At 32.3% G+C, this 22,136-nt stretch overlaps 1 protein-coding gene and 1 pseudogene across 1 annotated transcript; both read left to right on the forward strand.

Annotated features, from left to right (window-relative positions):
• Positions 1-1,451: 1,451 nt before the first annotated feature.
• On the forward strand, positions 1,452-2,734 carry LOC123710083. Its single transcript, XM_045661775.1, has one exon. The coding sequence runs from the start codon at positions 1,601-1,603 to the stop codon at positions 2,174-2,176; it is 576 nt and encodes a 191-aa protein (XP_045517731.1). The 5' UTR covers positions 1,452-1,600; the 3' UTR covers positions 2,177-2,734.
• Positions 2,735-16,358: 13,624 nt separating this feature from the next.
• Positions 16,359-21,006, forward strand: LOC123709902 (annotated as a pseudogene).
• Positions 21,007-22,136: the final 1,130 nt, after the last annotated feature.

The following is a 22,136-nucleotide window of genomic DNA, read 5'->3' on the forward strand; positions in this document are numbered from 1 at the left end:
TCTTTTTAAAAAATCAAGTGAATATACCAAAACACATTCTTATTTTAAGAGAACAAAAAACTTTCAACAAACAATTTCTGAACATTAATGTTTGTAAAATTATTGTTCAATAGAAATGTTAGGAACCGATATAAGTCATAAGGATCACGTGCTAAACATACGGGAATAAAGGATCCTGGTGACTCACGTGCTTAATATCACACGACACCTGTTAAAGATCAAAAGGGAAAATTAGTTGCACTTTGAAGTAAACTAACATGTGATTTCTAAATGTATTAGACGTATAGTAATATTAATAGTAGTGTTAAAAGTAGTTATTATCAGACTTCGGGCACGTAGATGCAAAGAGCTTAGTTTACGCATAAACATATTACATAGTGACAACTAATACTGGGAGTTTTACACCTTGTCTCCTGATCTACGCATTAAAATCTGTTACGTAGTTTAAAAGATCTAAGCGCAGACAGTGGTAGTTACTACGTAAAGACTGAATAATTACTTTAAGCGCGAGTGAAACTAACTTATTACTAAAATAATTATTGTTTAAACATTTTAACAATAATAATCGATTGGCTGACACATTTGTGCATATATTTTATTAATAATCTTTCTTCATTATTAATACTGGTACGGGCAATAATATGTTTGTAGTTGCAAAACTACGACACCGACATGGGACTTCTATAATAATTTTGGTACGCTTGCCATGCACACGAAATCTTTCTTACAATCCTTCTACAATTCCAAATCAAAACAAATCCTTCTTCTTCCTTATACAATTATCAAATAATATATCAATCGAAAAAGTCCAGTATAAGTATCAACCGATACCATTTTCTATTGTTGTGAAGTAACCCTCAATTGTACAATCATGCAGTGACTCTCTGATGAAGATAAAAAACCAGAAATCAAATCAAATAGGTCGCATGAAGTTGAAGAATAATGAAAATACTATTAAATTTTATTACATAGACACTTTACCGTGGCTTATTCAGAGAATTTAATGAAGCATCTTAACCTTTAAATATCACATTCGGATTGAGAAGCTAATGTTTTATGAGTAAACTTAAAAAGCTATTAAGAAAACTCTATGCTACATCCGTAAAGCAAATGCATATGTATGTGGGATAGATTTAAAATCATGTGGTGATTACAATTTTCCTCAACTAACTTTAAGCATTATTTGGAAAAAATAATTCTTACTGTGCAAATAAAAGCATCTGTTTAATTTTAAGTAATTTTACTATATCATATTTATTAATTACTTTAATGAAATATTCTCACTCGGCCCTGATACTTAGAACTGCGGTAAGTTTATAAAGCAAATAGATACATGATGTTGAAATGCATAATTGGTGCGAGATTTACTATACGCATGCGCCAATTTGTCTATATAAGCAAAAATCCCGGTTTCCAGACATCAGTTTACGACTTACAATCGTGAACAGCCCCTACGCTCGAAACTTAAATTGTTATCAACGATAACTGTGAAAGTTTTTAAAAGTACAAATCACATTTTCAATTCTATAATATCAATTATAACTTTGTCAAAATTCATCCGTTCTGTTTTTGCCTCACAAGTGCCACTTTTGACGGACTTATGAAAAATAAATTGGAAGGTGAATTTAAATCTAGTGAGAGGTTTACCGGAGATTTGTCGGTAAACGTAGTAAGACAAGCACCGAAATCTCGCCGCGAATCTATGGCCCCTAAGATTGTGGTGTGCCCTCCAGTTGAAGAAATGAATGAACCGGTGGCAGCACCTCGAGGATCCCGCCTGCTGAAAGCGTTGAGTCGGCGACTCTCTCGCCGCAACGCCGATGACGACTCCTTAGGAAGTTCCAGCAGCAACGAAAGTATGTCTTGTGATACTGGCCGAAGTGACGACCCTTCATCCTGCTCAACCAGTGACTCTGGCTGCGACGAATCTGACCGACGAAGACGTCACAGGTCAACAGTGTCGTTGAGGCGTGTTTTCCAAAATCTCAGTATATCAAGTCGGTCACAATCATCTTCACCAAGTGACCGCCACCGCCAGCCCAAGAAGCAAACCCAACCAAAACGAATTCTTCGACCCCCAGTTACCTACACATACGTACGAGGGCTATCCGGCTTACCAACACAGCGGGTGCCTCGTCATACAGTTTATTGCGCTTCCGTGGGTCTCAACCGATAAAGATGTAAAGCATCGATATGTGGATACCTAACAACAGGAATGGGAGATCAAGACTGTTACGTATAGATTTAGTCGTAAAAGGCTAGTACGTCGTATCATATCAGTAGATAGAATGGACTGACGAGCTCGACGAATGGAAAATTCAACATGGACCAAAAGCGGACACCGTTGTGTAGTACTCCTCTGAGGGGAGGCTGTTGAAACTTGTCTATTTAAGAAAAATCTATAAGACTGGACTGCGAAATCGCTGGGATAGCGATTTTCATTAACATTACTCCTATTGGCTCTACTTTTTAATCTTAAAAATATGAATCTAATCAATTATTATTTTTTACGGCAGTTAAGATAACTATTAACGGATTGCGGCTACAAATGTTTGTTGTATCTCTAAGTGAAGAATAGTGCCTTTCCACATATTGACGATTTTGATATGTATACCTAACGAGGCTTAAATATTACTCAGTCAAACCTTGCATTATATATTTATAAAGTAAATTTTCACAGATACACGACATGTTTTCATAGGATAACGTATTTTTCACAGTATTCACCACTGAGTTAGCTAAACCTATCTTGATCACAGATTGTTTCAAAACTGTTATTAGTATTTTAAAGAGTTTGCTCATTAATGTAAGAGTCTTAAATCAGTAGGAGTATTGTCTTTTTCGAATATTGAGATTGTATTTCTAGGCACTAATCGTATAGTGAGTATTAGATAGACTAAATATTAAAAATTATAGGCCATTTTTATGTAATTATAGGTTTGATATTAAATAAAAAATATTAAAAATTACATATTGTCTTACATATTTTACCCTACGCCTTCTTGATCATAAAACTCATAACATTTTTCTAAAGAGATCGATATATTTTTTTTATAATACAACTATCCGATTCATAATGGTATTTCTTATTATTTATTTTATAATTAAGACATTTAATGGTAGACAAAGCTTCATTAATAAAACAAGTTACTAAGGAACTTGTAAAAAAGTTTGACTCATTGTTTTGCTAATTATGCTAATTGCTATTTTCCACCACAAGAAAATTTACAAATTAACATTTCAAACCTTTTATTTAAATAAAGCTTTATTATACTATTGAAGCTGAATATTGAATATTATAAAGTTATTCAAAATGTTTTAAACACGTATTAGATATCGTTTCATTCCTAACGTAACATATAAAGGAGAAAGGCAATTCTATTACTAAAATTCAAAAGAATTGGCATCGAATCACTTTACTTCTCTGGGATTAGTAAGTGAACTCAATAATTTACATTTACGAGGACGAAGATTTTCGGAAATATACGGTTTATCATTACAAGTTAATCGATAGTTAACGTTTAAAATTAGTATTAATACGGGTAGTATGAGTAATGACCCAAGGTTTAACAAATGATCATAAAACAGATACAGGAATATGAGGCCAAGACCTAAAAAGGTTGTAATGCCATTGCTATATTTTTTTAATACCCAAGGACAACATAAAATCGTTTAAAAAATAATATTTACCCCACATTTTTACTCTTAATGTAAGAACATCCCCAAAGTCACTGGAAATGTCAGTGTCTATGGGCGGCGGTATCAGAAAAATTACGTACAGATATTTAATACAATAAAATGCTACGACATTGTATTTAAGCTTTTTCTGGATTCAATCATAAACGAGCGGAATAAAAAATCGTTTTTGTTCATAGAAATGTATTATTTGCCTACAGTACTTACTATCTTACATTCATTAGATTTTTATCTACATGGTCGTGGGTTCGTACCCCGGCTGTGCAACATACTTTATATATACCCATTTAACACTTACGCACTCGTTGACGGCGTGTGTCTGACACACATGACTGGTCATCTACTTCCCTATTAGAATAAAACAACTGATCGCGAAACAGATACACAAGTGGCCTAGACCTAAAAAGTTAATTTGAAAAAAATAATAATATAATTTATAACATTCATAAAATAAATAATTCCGAAAGAACGTAATTATGAATTTCAATAGATTCCTATTCACTGATGATATTTTGTCTTTATTCCAGTAGGATCTACTTATCCAAAAAAAAAGTTTCTTTATTACTGAAAAATAAAGTTATAAAATTACATAACTGTAGGGGCTCGCTTTAGAACTCATACGTAATAAAAGACCTCGAGCCCCCGAAGGTTGTTGGGTACGGGCAACACTCACACAATATAATAGAGTTGCAACACAGCCACACGACGGATTCTCCTCAACGAAGCACCTTCCATTGAACACTGCAAATGTGACCTGACAACAAGTTTTGCTCTCCCCATAAGGGTGTAGCATATCCCCAGAGCAGCACTAATAGGATGGTTGTACAACACTCTACGTCATTTGAACATAATTTTGGGTTAGTAGGTCATGAGAGGGGCCTGCAGTTGTAGTGAGGAAGGGGGTGTGATTTTTAAGCCCAGTGACGTCATAACGGAGCCTTGGACCCCTCCCTCTCAGAATGATGAATGAAAAGGTCGATAAAGATAAACTAATTTAACTGCAGTCCTATGACAGGTAACTAGTAGATTACCCAGGAATTGCGAGATTCTTTTTCAATGTCAATCTGTCAAATCAAATGTCTGTTTAGGCTTTTGAAGTTGCATTTAACTTTATTTAAAGTAATATATGCGGACATATTCTTAACAAAATGTATAATGAAGTTTAGAATAGAAAATATGACAAGTGACAACCTAACGACAGGCGGCAAGCATGCAAGAATTACATTCACTTAGCGAGAAAATTTAGAGTAGTTTAGTTATGTATATCGTGTTATGAAATTATTTCAAAATAAGCTATATAAAATAAAAATATTAGTTTCTAACACTATGTACAATTTAATATTTTTTACAAATGTGCAGATGAAGCTTTTTCCGTCTCTTCGAACAACATAAGATGCTTACGCTATACAAATGGTATATGTCAGGTATCCGAGTGTTAATTTGCTAGTAGCCCCTGAAAGACCTGCGTAATTGAAATATTTCCCGGCCTCCGACCAATTAATATATTAATTATAAGATTCACGTGACTACACTTTTCCAATTAAAACGATCACGTTAACAACAAAACAGTTTCAAAAGTAAAATATCTTAGAGGCTTGCTCAAGTTAATATTCAAATTTTAAGACATTATGTCATAGTTTTAATGTAAATATTTTTTTTATTCTAATTCTGTTAAATATAATTGATTGCTTTTGCACCGCTTCAATGTTGTATGTATTTTTTTTAATAATTGAACGAGTTTTACATTTTGACTCATTTAACATTTAGTTATTCCATGAACAGATACAGTTCTATGCTCTTTTTATTTATATAGGTTAGGGAATTTTTATATACAAATATTGTTCTTAGATTATTCCCTGCATTATAATATAGTACCTATCTGTGTGTTACCCTTTATTCTATATATATATATAAAATATATTTCTCTGAAATCATAACTTATTTTTGGTGTTTCCATGAACCGTTCTTAACGAAGCAATTCATATTTGTCTTATACCATTAGATAAAATCTTGATCGAATTAAACAATCCCTATTGACGTTCAAAACTCCTACGAAATTATAGTTTTCTTTTCCTATTAGACGGGAGGGAGGAAAATTAATTAATTAATTATTGAAACAATCTGCAAAATTTGTTAACATTAACCATATTTTTAATAGAATTTATAATTGAATGTACACATGAATTAAGTAATAAATATGACAGATGATTAAGTTATTATTTAGTATTTTCTTAAAACTAACTAGAGTAATTAACGTTCATTACTTTTAAAAGTTTACTTTAGAAGTGTTACTTCTTTTAGGAATGCCATACGCAATCCAAGGCCAATAAGACTTGATATTATTATGAGTTATGTAGTAGACTGTTGACTATGCTTACCGTCTCCACGTCAAGAGGGTTCAATTCTAAAAGAAAAAGAAATAAATGGGTCTGCCGTAACATTTCGGTGTATGCACTTTTATACATATATTTATTGTTACGAAAACATCTCATTAAAATATAGTACTTAATTAAATATGAAATATTTGACATCCTTAACAACATGAAAGGAAGTCAGTAATTGCTTTTTAAGATAGACGTAACTAATGAATAACTCACAATTACGCGACGACAATGAGGCGTCGATGCCCAATGGACATCCTATTTTTAGAAATTTGCGTAAATATTTCTCTGCGTAGTATCTCCCTAACCTGAGATAATTTGTATCGAATATTGAATGCCTTCTTTCTTTGAGTCTTAGTAATAGTACTCGTTTATTTAAAACTAAAATGTAAAAACTAATTCAGTCTTATTATCATGTTTTAACTAAAATAATTTCATTGATCAACAAATAAGGAAGCCTGAGCCTATTTTTTTTATTAATGACTGATCTTATATTCATAAAAGTATTTGTTGGTAATCTTTATCAAGTCAGATAACTATGTCAGTTTCTCTCTATGAGCGGTATCAACTTAATAATTCCACATTATTTTCTTTTTGATCTTCCAAAACTTAAATGTATCGAATTAAAAATCCCAGTCCAAAGATATAAAGGATTCTTAATATTGTATTTTTATACATCTATTTTTACTTCGCCCTTCCCTCGAAAACACTAAATTTAGAACTTAATCAACCACGAACGTCCAATATTCGTAGAATGGGGTAAAAAATTTGAAACCCTGACGTCGTCGCAGTGTTGTTGATGATTGCCAACGGATTTTACAGAATTTTCGCACGTGTTCGAAGAAAAATCCTGAAACGTTTTACTAAGCGTGTTTCGTGAAATGGCGAAAATAGTTACACAACAGTTTTTACGAAATAACTTTTACACGTTTTTATTTATCACGTTGTAATTTGTGTGATACATTAGGAAACATTAAGCTGTGAAGTTATGAAATTGAAGATTAAAACACCTACCTCTTTGGAGCAATTCTTTTTGAACCAGACGGCGGAGACGGAGAAAGTTCGATTCTAGGCTGTGTAATAAAAGATTTTCTGTATATCTGCGCATTTAACACTCTCTCGAACAGTGAAAGAAACCATCGTGTGAGAACTGGCATGCCTTAGACACAAAAAGTGGGCGTGTTTCAGGCTGAAAACACCTACTTGCCTATTAAAAAAAACAAATGATTATGAAACAGACCATCCAGAACCAGACATATAAGTTCGAAGCGATTTCTGTAGTATAATCCCTTTATCTACACGCAATATTTCCAATATTCTGGTCATAACTTGGAACAAGTTCTTATTAATCACAGTACTCACTCATACTGAATAAATTATTACATTATTAAGCGAATTCCTTATAATTATAGTTCATAATTTGATAATAATAGCACAATTAAACTTTGGGTCTACTGGTAAATGCACGGTATGAATGAGCGTAAGTCCTGTGATCAATTTTGGATCTATTCAATACAGAATTAAGAAATATTTTATGGAAACTTAAATTACTTCACTACTTTATGCCTAGCTTGGAATATAAAATATTGTATGACGATTATAACGTCGACATTTTTCCACTTTATTACAAAGTTCCATAAATAAGCTCCCATGCGCTCGGAAATGTGCTGCAGTATCGGATAACGGTATCTTCCATGTGCCTCGTTCCGATACATTTCTATTGTTTTCTTCGATTGAACACGTCTCGTGTTTATAAACATGTTTTGTTGGAATAAAACCAATAGCTTGCTATACCTCATAAATAAAAAATAAAAATGTGATTATTTATTTTAAGTACATATGCATTACAATGTGTAAGATTTGGGAACCCTTTTAAGTAAAAAATACCTGTATCAGGGTTCCCAGCTCTTCCATAACAAACTTAATTATACATTCCTTAAAATCTTCTGTAATTTACTTACATCTTTTATTTTATTTATTTTTGATTTTAATTTTTCACTGTTATCAACGCGCTTGAGTGCAAATGTGTGAGTGAGTGAGTCAGTGAGTGAATGAATAAAGTGTGTAATTACATACTAAGTCTCAGAAGAAGCTCGAACACTGCGTAGGGTGTATTTATAATAATAATTATAAAGTAATGCTTACATACTATGCTACTAATGCTACATACAACAGAAATTAGGGACCCAAAAGGCAGGAGCGAATCTTCGATTCTGCCATTTTTGTAAGTTATTACAGGTATCAAAAACTCATATAACAAATGTAATATACAATATATATATAGGCAAAAAGTCAATTATTTTATCCTAGATACAGTTCACTTTAGTGAAGAAAGTTGCAACATCTCACGAACTTTTTTTCAATCACAGAAGTTTACACTACTACTACTACACTTTTAAAAGTAGAAGTTGTCAATGACCATCTAGTAAGCGATAGTTTCATACTGCATAACTCATAATATTAGGTCCTTACATATGAAATTGGCGTTTTGTATGGGAGGAACAAAAAGTCGAATATTTTTAAATATAATTATATTTAATTAATCAAAGTATGAACCATTGCTTTCTATTCACTTTTGCCATCTCATAGGTAGTTCATTGATCCCTTTACTAAAAAAAACAGTCGGACGGGAATCAATAAAATCTGTGAAGGCGATTTGGACTGCCCCATCAGAGTTAAATTTTTTCCCTTGCAAGAAGTTGTCCAAATTTCGAGAAAAATGGTAATCTGTTGGAGAAAGCTCCGGGGAGTACGGAGGATGTGTTAGACATTCCAATTGAAGTTCTTCTAATTTGGTAGCTGTCTGTTGTGCAGTGTGTGGTCTAGCGTTGTCGTGAAGTAGCAGTGGCGTGGAGCGATTGACCAGCCTAGGTTGTTTAGCCGCTAACTTTTCCTGAATTGCTGACAATAGACATCAGCCGTAATAGTCTAGCCAGATTTGAGAAAACTGAAATGAACAATACCGGCACTAGTCCACCAAACGCTTACAAGTAACTTTTTTGAGGTTAATTTTCGCTTGGGGCAGGATTTGGCTGGCTGGCCAGGATCCAACCATTGTGCTGAGTGCTTCCGATTATCGTAAAGAATCCATTTTTCATCACAGGTAATGATTTGGTTTAAAATACCTTCATTATTGTGCTGGTTCAGTAATGTAACGCAGCAGTCGACGCGCGTTTGCCGGTTTGCTTCAGTCTATTCGTAAGGTACCCACCTTTCAAGCTTTTTAATCTTCCCAATTTGCTTCAAGTGAATCAAAACAGTTTTATCACACCGCAGCCTGCAGCTAACTCGGACGTAGTTTGCGATGGATCCGCTTCCACAATAGCCTTCAATACTTCATTATCAACTTGGGTCTCAGTCCGTCCACGGGGCTTGTTCTGCAGGTCGAAATTTCCAGAACGTTGGAACCAAAAATGAACTGTGTTTTCTATTGCAACATGACCGCCATACACATCATTCACCCTTCGAGTCGTTTTCGCAGCACTAGTGCCACGGCGGAACTCGTACTCGTAAATAATGCGATACTTTAAGTTTTCCATTTTGTAAAATGAGTGACACAAACAGAAAAAAAACAGAAGAAAAAAACAAATGAATGACGGTCATCGAAGCATAAATACATGAGTAAATAGCTGTACAAATTTGAATTTGAAATTCCTAACCAAAGAGGAGGTATTTGAGGTCAAAGTGGCTAGTAAGACAAAACGCCAATTTCATATGTAATGACCTAATAATAGTATGAAATACTCATACTAATGCCTGGTCATGTTTCAAATGGCCAGGAGTGTAAGTAACAGACCCATTTGACCTACCTAACTGAATCATCTCGCCAGGATTATTAATATTCCTATGTTAAAATTCAATTCGTGTAATCAAGTTCAAGATTAAATTTAGGTGGCGTAAAAACTAGTAAAAAAACTTTCAGACCTACGAAAAGTGTTGAGCAAATTGGCAACATTAACTAACGATATAATTAATGAATTATCAGGCACAACAATGTATTGATTGTATAGTTTAGATTTGTGATGTAACATATTGCTATAGAAACTAAAGAATATTTAAGAGGCTTCTCGACCGCAAGTTCTTATAAAATGTATTTACGTCCGCGTCGATATCGTGGCTCGGAAGGTGCTGTTTAGCGTGCAAAACAACGTGACAGAAAGATGTGTTTCTTAGACGTTAACAGGATTGAGAAAGCGATTTGTCCTGCTAGATCTCAGTGACAGTATTAAGGATTATAATTTCTAATCACAATACTTTAATGGTGTAATAAATATTCAGACTGCAAGGCACTAAGACTTTATTGTGTGCTATTGTGTTTATATTCCGATGTATAAAAGTTTTTAGTGATGACAGTATATGTTACCTATATAATATAGCGTCTTAGTGAGAGAGTCGTCAATATAATCACCTAGGTTGCTTGATTTTATTGTCTTTGTTATGCAACACATTGAATTAATAAATAAATGCCATCTCCAGTAAAAAATCATCTAATATAATTTATCTAAAAATCGGATTATATATGTATCTTTGTGTCATTTAAGTAGAGCTAGGTCGTGTCCAATGACGAAGCATTAACTGGAGTAATAATAATTTTATTGCCCATTTCATGTAACCTTCCATAAAAATCCGTGCAAGGTTTATAAGGATTTAAACGATTTCAACGATAGTTTTACGGTTAGTCTATAACAAAACTACGTCTATGAATAATGACTATTCTCGTTTGACAAATATTCTCCAGCCATTTTATGGCTAAAAAACCAGGTGTTTAAAACGCAGCGATCCTTTCTCAGCATATGAAGAATGCTGATATCGCTATAGAGCCTAATGCTTAAAGATTCATATACATGCTGTTCGTCGTGCATTTTTGTAAATCAAAACCTGGAGATGAAAAAGGCTGGTGGGTAGTTTTGTGCCAGTTATTCTCGCCCGCACTCCGTCCCTGATTTGGGTACTGTTACTAAATGCAAATTTAGATATTTTATTGATATTCATAAGTGTACATAGTTACCAATATGCTTAAATAAATGTTGCGAATTCAAATCAGGGCTGCGCGTGGTTTTTTGTTGTTGTGGGTTGCACTCTATTACAAGATGCGTTTACGTCTTAAGTTAACAAAGAAATTTTTAATTTTTGTACATATAAACTTCATTTCAAAAATTTATGTTGACTTTATTGAATCGGTTTAGAAGTTGGATATATTTACATAATGACTGTAAGTCGATATAATACGTTATTTTAGAGGTGGGTAATTAATTTTCAGTAAATAAACAAAGGCACAATTGTATTGTCTTTGGTTAACATAGCTTTTACACAGTGAAAGAAAATACTTTTTTAACCGGATTAAAGCTATTATAACCTAACTAATAACTTTATATTCATTAATAAAAATTTAATATTTATATATTCAATTAGTAAATTATAAAGTTTATAATACAAATAGCTTTAATCCGGTTAAAAAATTGTTTTCTTTCAAAGGCACAATTAAAAAAAAGGATAACTTTAATGATAGAAGCATAGCAAATTTAAGGCCAAGTATTAATTAAACTTATAATGGATGTTCATTTAAAACGTTTCAGTCTAGGTTTTCATTGAACAAAACCTTCAGCTTCATCGTGCGCTCTCAAAAGGGCACGACCCTCGCTATTTGTGTCAAGGATCGTTCTATAAATAGATCTTTCAAAATGATTTCAAATTTCTAGTCAGCACTGCTCTAGTTTTTCAAGAACCACGTAATAATCACAAATTATAAGTTTCCAAGTTTAAAATAGTAAACATTTAAATTTGGAATGGCTATGTTTAATTAATTTCTATAATCTGTGTAACCAATTTGTTATTGTTCCCGGTTATTTTATTTCTAGTCATTTAAATGTAGGTAACACTTACATGAAGTATAAAATAAATTACGAATGCAGAGAAAAGCTGTTGTAGTCTCCATAGAAACCAAATCATTATTATATTTTACAATTTCGACATGTTGGACGCAGTGAGGCGGTAATTTGCGATTTGCATAATTAAGTTCATCCAAGTATAGCACTGCGCGTCACCGTTATTTCGTATCTATTATGCGAATATCCTTAAGGTAAAAGAAAAACACAGTAGACATGTTTCAATAATTTTTCTATTGAGTTGAAATTGTATGTATAAGCTAAATAATAATAAAAGGAACCGTAGAAGTAAAGTATGCAGTGCGCAGCGTGAACAACTAAACGTTAAAAAAAATAGTTTTGTAAATTTGGTCAGTTAAAAATAAGATCAAATGCATTAAAAATTTGAACCTACTTTATCTATTTCGTGGTATATTTAACTGTTTGTTTAATAGACTGATTAAAATATCTGCATTTACCAAGTTTTAAATTAAATTCATTCATTCATTCAGTCAGAACGACTGCATTTTTTATCTGCCAAAATTAAATAAAAATACAATTTATTACTTTTACATATTATGTATAAAAAACGCTTTCAGCAAGGGAACTATCTCGTAACTTCTATATTAAATTAAATTATAATACTAAAAAATATTATTTCTAATGTTTTTCGAATCGTTTTCGTGAATCACTTAAGTCTCCTGTGGTTCCGAACCAAACCTGTCCAAAATGTTTAAGCATATAACAGTAAATAAGGATTTATTAATTTAATAGTGACCTTTCATATTTCCTACTTTATAAATAGAAGGACAGAGGGGTGAAATGAACTCCAGTGAATACGACCTGCATGTTGCAGGGTTTGCCTATGTTCCAGTTTTGAATGGGGCCCGTTGTGTGACGTCAGAGGGTGTAGCTGTGACGTCAAACGTGAAACTGGGACACGCGGTCAAAGACCGCGGTGCAGTGTCGTCCTTCGACTACCATTCTATTCAACATGAAATGCTTCATTGAGTTATAAATAATTTTATAGCTTGAGAGCACTTTGAAATTAAATTTAAAATTGAATAGTATACAAAAAAACTGAATAGACGTTTTACAAAATATTAACCGATCTGGTTACAAGAAAAGAATTTAAAAACCGAAAAGTGTATCAAAATATTAAAAAAATGTTTTGATAATTATACAAATCACTCCACGTGAACTTACTTGCAATGTATATATCGCATTATTCAATTAGTTCAACTCGCTTCAGTTTAATCAAGAAAATGTAATGTAAATACTTTTAAGTTATCTTGATAAGGTAATGATGCTTTGCTTGAGTAGTTCCGCATTCATTGAGCGTGTGAACTGGGTCAGTGGTGCAGGCCCGATCGAAGCCTTCAAGTATCTTCTCATCCCCTGAACGTAGGCTCAACTATAAATAACTTAAACCATCTGCAAATAACTACTATGAATCCATTGACAAATACATTTTCTGGTTTTGCTAAAAGTCTATCATGTTTATATGATAGAGATATTTCACAAAGAAACAAAATTAGTATTAAATTTTGTCTACTAAAGCCTGGCCCAGGTATCGCTAGACCGTTCGAGCGCAGGACCTGCCTTATCAAAAGGAACGTCGGGAAATGGCGTAGAATCAATGGATTTTTTTGTCGCAGAGATAGAGAGAGAGAGAGAGAAGGTAATTAATGTAATGTCGTGATTGGTTTACGCAAGTTCTATATCATTTAAATAAAACAATGACGGCGTCTAACGCTAATTTGTCATTATTAATGACATGACGTTTCGAGTGTGTAAAGCACTCGAAACTCGTTACTGCGGTTGGAGACAACTGCATAAAAAACCAGATATAAAATTAATATCAGTTATTAAGCCTACTTAGAATGTATACAAAATTCAGCTGAGATGCTGTAGATAACGCTTTAAAGCAAGCTCTTTTATTAACTATACGTATTAAAACCGTACCGACATTTCAGTTATTACGAAAGTACCCAAACTTAATATAAGCTAAGGGGAAACTAATATTATTCCATCATCCCTTACTTGAATATAAAAAATAGAAAATTTTCTATTTCTACTCCTATAAACTTCTTTGCATGTTTATTCATCAATCTCTACTGTTGTAATAGTCTTTTCTACATATCTATTTTAAATATAGTAAGCATTTCAAATAATAATACCGCATATACCACGTATTTCAAAAAACATTTCTATAACAAGTTACTATTAATAATGGTCAGACAAGGATCGAAATTACTTTTAATCCTAACTTAAACCGATCATAGATTTTGGCAATGTCAATGACCGTTTTCTGAATACTAATAATTTGTTACGACCTTTTTAACTCTTTGATGTTTTTGCGGAAAATGAAAGGGTTAAAACGATTCAAACATTTTAACATTCCTTTCGACCGTATTCGTTAGTTATTAGATATAAATAATCGATACGGTTTAAGGTTTATATTGTCGAAATATCTATAACGAATACGTTGGAGCCGCACTGTGTTTTCTTTTGCGACACCGCCATCATACACATCATTAATCCTTCGAACCGTTTCGGCAGCACTGACGCCACGGTGTAACCCATACGGGTTTTACGAATTTACGAATACTCGTAAATTACGCGAAATTTTATGTGTTCCATTTAAACATAGAGTGACACTGAGAAAAAAATATAACAGGAGAATGAAATGAATCATGGTTTTCGAAAAAGCAATGCAAGCGGTTAAATTTGAATTTGGAATTCCCAACCAAAGAGGAGATATTTGAGGTCCAAGTGGCCAGTACGACAAACGCCAATTCCATATGTAAGGACCTAATAAATAAAATAAATTGTTTATGAATAATCCACTTTTCTTTTAAAGAAAAGTAGGTGACCAGCCTTTTATCACGCACATTCAAGACGAAAACAGCCCGAGCTGAGCTGTAAAGGCCCTTAAGGCCAGTAAGGACGAAACACGTCTACTGGCGAAATTTTAACAGTCCTATTAATTTAATAATATTGCTTCAAATGAAAGACGTAAGTGTTCGCGATGTTTAACGAATTTTAAGCATTATATTTGTTTCCGTCGTTGAATGTCCGGTTTTAATGGGTAGAAAAGAAATTTAAAACTATGTTTTCTTTAACTATAGGATTAATTATTGAGACATTAGTTTTACTTACTTTCGATGTATTCCAGTAGTACTAAGCTATGCTATGTATTTTTTTTATTTTAGATGCTTATGCTTTATTTAAGATAACCCAAATAAGTATTTAATATATAATGAAACATAAACATTTAATATACCGTTCAAAAATAATTTATATCAACGACATTTCCGTTTTTATTTTGAGGTTTTTAACATTTATAAAAATAAAACTACATTCCATAAACGCGATACGAAACCAAATATGTGGGAAATAAATTACAATTAATTAATTAACTGGCTTACGTATAATTTGTATTTACAATTTTCATAACTTAATAAAAAAAAACAAATTTAAAACGTATGGTCCCTGTGGCAGTGTACCTTTAATTTATACGTATGCATGTAGCATGATTAACTAAGAAACATGACTTACTACTCAAATTATAGCAATTTATGAATAAAATAACCAACAAGTCAAACGTTAAATAACTTTTCTCATTTTGATTTGATTCCGCATCACAAACACCTTTTACACATTATCAGACACTGACCCCGAACGGATCTTGGTCATGATTGGTGAATTTGAAATCGGCGATAATTTCCCTGGAGCTTAATTAAGGGTGAAGGAAGTTTTTAATAATTTATTTCCTAGTCGTTAATGTCAAATAAATAATTATACAGCAATTCAATATTTTATTTACAGTATATTTAGTAAAACATTAAAATAGTTGATATGTGCGTTGCTTAAAAATTATAATTAATAGTTAAAACTTTTTGTTGGTACAATTATAATCTCGCAATAATTGATATTTTATTGTAGGTTGGTCTCGCTTTCAACTAATTATTTAATGTGGACTTGTCCATAGGAGCCGTTTTAAGTATTACGTAAGCACTATAGGGTCTTTGATTTGGTGATTACGTCAACAGTGATTATTTACTTTTATACACTTATTACAGAGATAAATTGCAGTAAATCTGCTTAAGTAATAATTGAACAGCTTTGAAATCATAAATCCAGTTCCGAGAAACCAATAAAAAACAGATATTAGTTTAGTTTGATTTTCCTTTTTAGAAAAGTATATTTAACCTGAGGTCCCTCCCCCTTAATCTAGGACTGACAGCTTCGTTATAAAGGAAAATTACCTACTACTTTAAGAAAGTATTTCCTATTCAATTGTCTAAACTGTAGACTCCGAAACCGAGTAATAGATGAACGAGGTCATACGAGCTATTTTAGGCTCACAGAATCTAAATAAAGGAAATTACAACAGGGCAGTGAGCGTCAACCATTCGTTGGAATACATTACCTGTGCCTATCTTTCAGCAATTCTATAATGTATTAATTTATATAAAAATGCATTATTTATGGCTTTTGACACTACTCATACGTAAGCATAATATTAGTGAAAAAAATCATCGTTATGTTAAGTATGTGATAGTTATTACTTAGATATTATGTTAGTGAAATAATTATGTTTGTTTTCAAAAGCATTCATATCAACTGCTGTATCAGACGTAAGTACCTAATTTAAAAATAGTAACCAATCATGATTCATATTAGTCTGGCCATAAATACTGTTACAATTGAAAATTTAAAAAAATATTACATTAGGATTTAGAATCTGTAATTTTTATATCGTTGTTCATTGGGTTTTCGCATTTTGGCGCCAATACATTGTACAATATGCTCCAAAATGGAGTATGGTGATAAAGAGAACCGAATCGCTGTGATTGAATTACACAAAGTAGGTATGGATCCAAATGCCATTTTTTTTCCATACTTGGTATTAGTAAAATGTTTGTGTATCGGGCTATTAATAGGTACAATAAGACCTCCTCTGTTTGTGACAGAAAAAGACCGAGCCGTCCACGTAGTGTTCGTACGAAAAAGGTGGTCAAAGCAGTAAGGGAAAGAATTCGAAGAAATCCTGTAAGAAAGCAGAAGATAACACCTAGAACCATGTCGCGTATTTTAAAAGATGACTTATGACTTTTAGCCTTGTAGTATAGGTAGCCTTATAGTAGAGTCGTACTAGGTATTCTTAACAGATGTTTAAAAAAAGAATAGGGTGAAACAACTGAAACAACTACTGAAGCGGTGCGCAAAAGGAGGTCACAGAAAAATTTGTTTACGGATGAGATTTTTTTTATAATTGAGCAACATTTTACCAACAATATGACCATATTTATACTCAAAGCTCTAAGGAAGCTTTCCAATTAGTCGACAGACAGTGCAACGTGGGCACGTGATGGTTTGGTGAGGTATTAGCTATGAAGGAGTGACTGAGCCATACTTTTATGAAAAAGGTATCAAAACATCGAAACAAGTATATGAAGATACCATTCTTGAGAATATATTGAAGCCCCTTAACAACACTATGTTCAATAACCAAGAATGGTCCTTCCAGCAAGTATAAACCTCGGCGCCGAGTCATAAAGCTCGGTCTACGCTGTCTTGGTTGGAAACGAACGTTTGTTATTTATTTTTTTACTTTGTTTCAGTATCTATGGCTCGACTAGGCAAAATTGTAAATTGCAATTTATTATTAAAATATTTATTTTTCATATCACTAGTTTTGTAATACTATATGCCAATTTGATCCCCACGATATTTTCCTTCACCATAATCAAAATTAAATTAAAATATAAAAGTTAATTTCTGCTAAGTTGTGATTCAAATGCACGACCTCAGGGTTGTGAGTCGCATGCTCAAGAACCGTATTGTTGGTATTATTAAATAGTTATTCAATAAAAGATAGCACAATTACTAGCATACTAACAATTATAACTATTTACCTTTACACCACAGACTTATTCATTTCTTCTATCATTCTAACTCTTGTAAATTATATTAAGAATAATTTATTTCAAAACTCACCACTTAAATAACATAAGTCATTATTGCTGTACTTATTCTAGGTTTTTTTTTAATTTTTACTTTTAGTTCCGCTTATCAGCTTGTCTCTCGACAAAAGCCTCCCCCAAATGTCTCCATTTTGATATGTCCTTCACTATTCTATACTATTCCTGGCTAGCCTTTCTATGACGTCCTCCCAACACCTCATCTGACGTCCCTTACTTCTCTTTCCATAGTTACCCTCAACATAAATATTTTCTTTTTCTTACCATCTGTCTCGCCATCTATTTCTATATGGCATGTTTTTGTATCCTTATATTAAATGTTACTTTTATCGTTCTTAACATAATCTAATCAGTTCTTCTACAAAGCTTTGTTCTTATTGTTTAAAACCTGTGTTTGGCAGCCATATGTAGAGACATACCAACAGCGAACACCACTTATAAAGATCCAATTCGAAACTAAGACTAGCTGCCTGATTTAGGAATAAAACAATGAACGAAACGAAATTGAAGATTTGACTCCGGGGAAGATGTATGTTTAAAATTTTTCAGGGACCCTCATCAAATGGATGTGGTGAGCTTGGTGATTGCATTACCAGTCCTGATAACTGTGATAGAAAATGTGGTTGTGACACTTATTCGCTGTAAGTATGATTAAGTGATTATTGTACTTATTAAAGCCTTATTAATGTATATAAGTACGATAAACATACATTCACCTCTTAGAATAATGATGTTCAAATGAAAAAGTCTAATCTTTCAGTACTATTTGTAAATAAATTATAACAAAATTCTACACTTTTTAAATCTCAAGCTGACTAAGTTTAGTCAAGTTCATTATCACTATTAGTGATCTTGCAGAATGTATTCGTAAGTAATAGAAGGGGAATGAAAAAGGATAGCAATCCAGAATATATTTTCTTATAAATAATCAAGACCGCAATACTCGAAATTATAATTTAATATTTTTAGATATGTGTAATGTGTATTCCTATTTTGAACATTAATTAGTTTTATATATATACTGAATTTTCTTTAGATTACAAAACATTTTTCAGAGTTCTATTTTTTAATGAAACTACGCAGGAATGTGAATTTAACATTAAACGCATTTTTGCATACATTACAAGAAAAAGATGATACACAAGGTAAGGATAGTACACTAGTTTTGTAATATTATATACCTATACGGTATTCGAAATAGATATTTTTATTTATTAAATTTTCTTGAAGTGATCTAACATTTTTGTCACGACTGATCGCCACATTTGATTTTATACTTCCTTATAGTTTTGTTATACCGCTAGCTCAGATTATATAATTGCGGCCTCAATGTACCTAAAATATAATTTTAATGTTTCTCCGTATGTTGTGATTTTATTTGAAGGCAAATCGTTTCTTATAAGTCTAACCTCTCTTATTGTTCCTATACTAATTATTTTTTGTTGGTATAATGTTTTAATAATTTGGTTGCTTGGAAGAGATCGCTCGAAAGCGATAAGGCCGCCAGTTGCCCTCCTTTTGATTTAATTATGTTCAATTTTTTATATTGTAATGTAACGAAGTGTTGATAAATAAATAAAAAATATTTTCTATAGGACTAACAATGTGTGCCTGTCTTCATTATTAGATATGCTTCCAATTCATAATGAATATGGAGAAGTGCTAAGACGTAATATTTATTTAATAATTTAAAAAAATAATATGTGTCAACGGCCACCGAACCGTATTTTGTCATAACGCAATAATATAACATGACAAACAAAGATCCCTTTCTACCTCAGATAAAGTTTTTGAAGAACAGAATTGCGACACAAGCAATATAAGAACTGAATGTACTTCAATATAATAAAATCCTTGTACTTACGTATGCGTTAGTACAAGTACAGTAAAAAATCCATCATAGTGTATGATGAACTTTGAAGTGAAACTTCTTTAGGCGCATGAGGGTAAAGTTTTAGTATATCGACATTTAATTAACTGTCTAGAGATTCAATTAACTCTCTGATTTAACTACAGTTACATATGAACTTTAAATGGCAATTCTGTCGCACACGACTTGTGCAGTAAACGCAGATTTTTTATTTATTTATATTATCATTAGCACATATACAGTGTGTAAACAGTGTGAATATAGATATACAAATATACGGAGTGACCCTATACTTGAACATCATCTATAGGCTTTAACCTTAGTAATAATTAATTTACAAAGAAGTTTCACTTCTGACACGTTTACTTTGTACGCACGCACTTTTTATTTACTGTAGTCTAGCTCTTTTTCATTCGTATCGTTAAAAAAGGACACTTATATGAACCAGACCGAGAACCCGATGTTTATTTGTTTGAATCATCTAGTTTACAACAAACATATTCACATACAATATTCTATTTCAGAGAAGATAAGTGCTGAAGCGGAGAATGTATTCAAAAGAATTATATTATCTGTAATAATTGTCGCAGCGTGCTCCGTACTGTGTGTCTTTTCGGCTTGTTTTTATTGCTGCCGGATAAATTATTTGTATGTTTTTTTTAATCTTTTAATCAATTACCAATTGTAAATACACTTAAATATACTATAAGCATTAATTTAGATTATCTGCTTTTAATTAAATCATTAAAAATGTAACATTGGGGTGAAAAGGGCAGAACATTTGATATTTGTTCAATAATAACTAGAATTGGTATTTATGTACGAGTAAATATCAAAAAAGTGTATGTACAGAAATGATTGGAATCAGTTTTATTTTTTATTTTTCGTCGAATATTTTTTTACATATCTAGGTGTTAGTAAAAAGTGTATCAAACTCTTTTTTAAACCAGATTTTATTGTCCTTTATTTATATCTATTTTTATTAATATAGTCTTAGTATGTTATTCTGTACAAAGTACAAATATATTATTATTATAGGGACAACCGTCTCAAAAAGGACGTTGATGCAATGGCCGCTAAGCTGAAACGGGAGAGACGGTATAAAAAAATAAAATCCGAACCAATTCCTGAAAAGGCAGAAAGTTGCAACATTATTGTGGGAAATGCTGGAGTTTATTGCGTTTAAATAAATTATAATTTCATGATTGTCATTTTATTTTGTTTTAGATTTGTGAACGCATTTTAAAATCGACGTAGATTACTGGTACATTTATTATCAGTATGGTTTTAACTTTTAAATATTGTTCATCGCTGTAATATTAGAAAATCCGTGATTGCTCACAACGCAACATCTTGGATTCAATACTAACTATTTTTTGCTAGTTAAACTGATTGCCTTCTTATCTTCGTAAACCAGCAAACACAGGGGTGTGTATGCCCCGTCTCATACAAATACGTGGCTATTTTTCTCAACCAGACCATATAAGAGTAGGTTGGAATGATAGAATGGTGTCAACAGCTTGAGGCAGTACAGTTATTGTGTATCTTGTTGAGTTTTAGGTCGGTACCCTTCAACTGTGGTTGAGGACAAAAGCAAACAGCCCTCAGCTATGTTTGATCGGCCCTCACCGCTTTATTACAATACATTATTTCGATTATTACATTTGTAGAAAACAATTTCTCAGATCATGTAATAATTACAATATTTTGTTGACTATTATATTTTAATAAATGAATAATATCACTATAAAACTGAAATTGTTTTATAAACATTTAATAGCCAATGTTTGATATGTACTATTGATATAGTAGTATACATATAATTGAGCCTCATTGATTCCTTGCAATATTTTCAAAATATACACACACTTAAAATATATGTATATATACATTTCTAACGGCCTCTTCCAGTGCATAATTGGAGCCATCCGTCTCTCTCCGTTTGAGCATTTTTCTCCCAATCCTCTCCACCAACTTCCTCAGGCCTGTCAGCCCACCGAGCAAGAGGGCAATCTCTTTTTCTTTTTCCTGGTGACCTGTACTTCTGATTGTTCTTTAGTTTTAAATTGACTACACTACTACGTCCCATTTCGCGTTGACAAGTTGTTATTTTTCTGTTTGTGTTCGAGTCATATATCCATGATTGACTACCGTAAGAAAGACATGGCAATATACACCTGTATAAGACTCTCCTTCTTAAGTATATTGGTATAGAAGTATATATTGTATCTTAAAGATTGTATGAAATCCCCCAATGAACCAGGAGGTAAACACAACAATAATTTTTTTAGTCAAGTAGAATTAACCTTTAGACATACGTCGCCAATTTTTTTTC

This window comes from Pieris brassicae, chromosome 5, assembly GCF_905147105.1.
Source record: "Pieris brassicae chromosome 5, ilPieBrab1.1, whole genome shotgun sequence".
Lineage (NCBI taxonomy): Eukaryota > Metazoa > Arthropoda > Insecta > Lepidoptera > Pieridae > Pieris > Pieris brassicae.

Coding starts and splice junctions, on each gene's coding strand:
- LOC123710083 (XM_045661775.1), top strand. CDS start 1,601: ATGAAAAATAAATTGGAAGGTGAATTTAAATCTAGTGAGAGGTTTACC.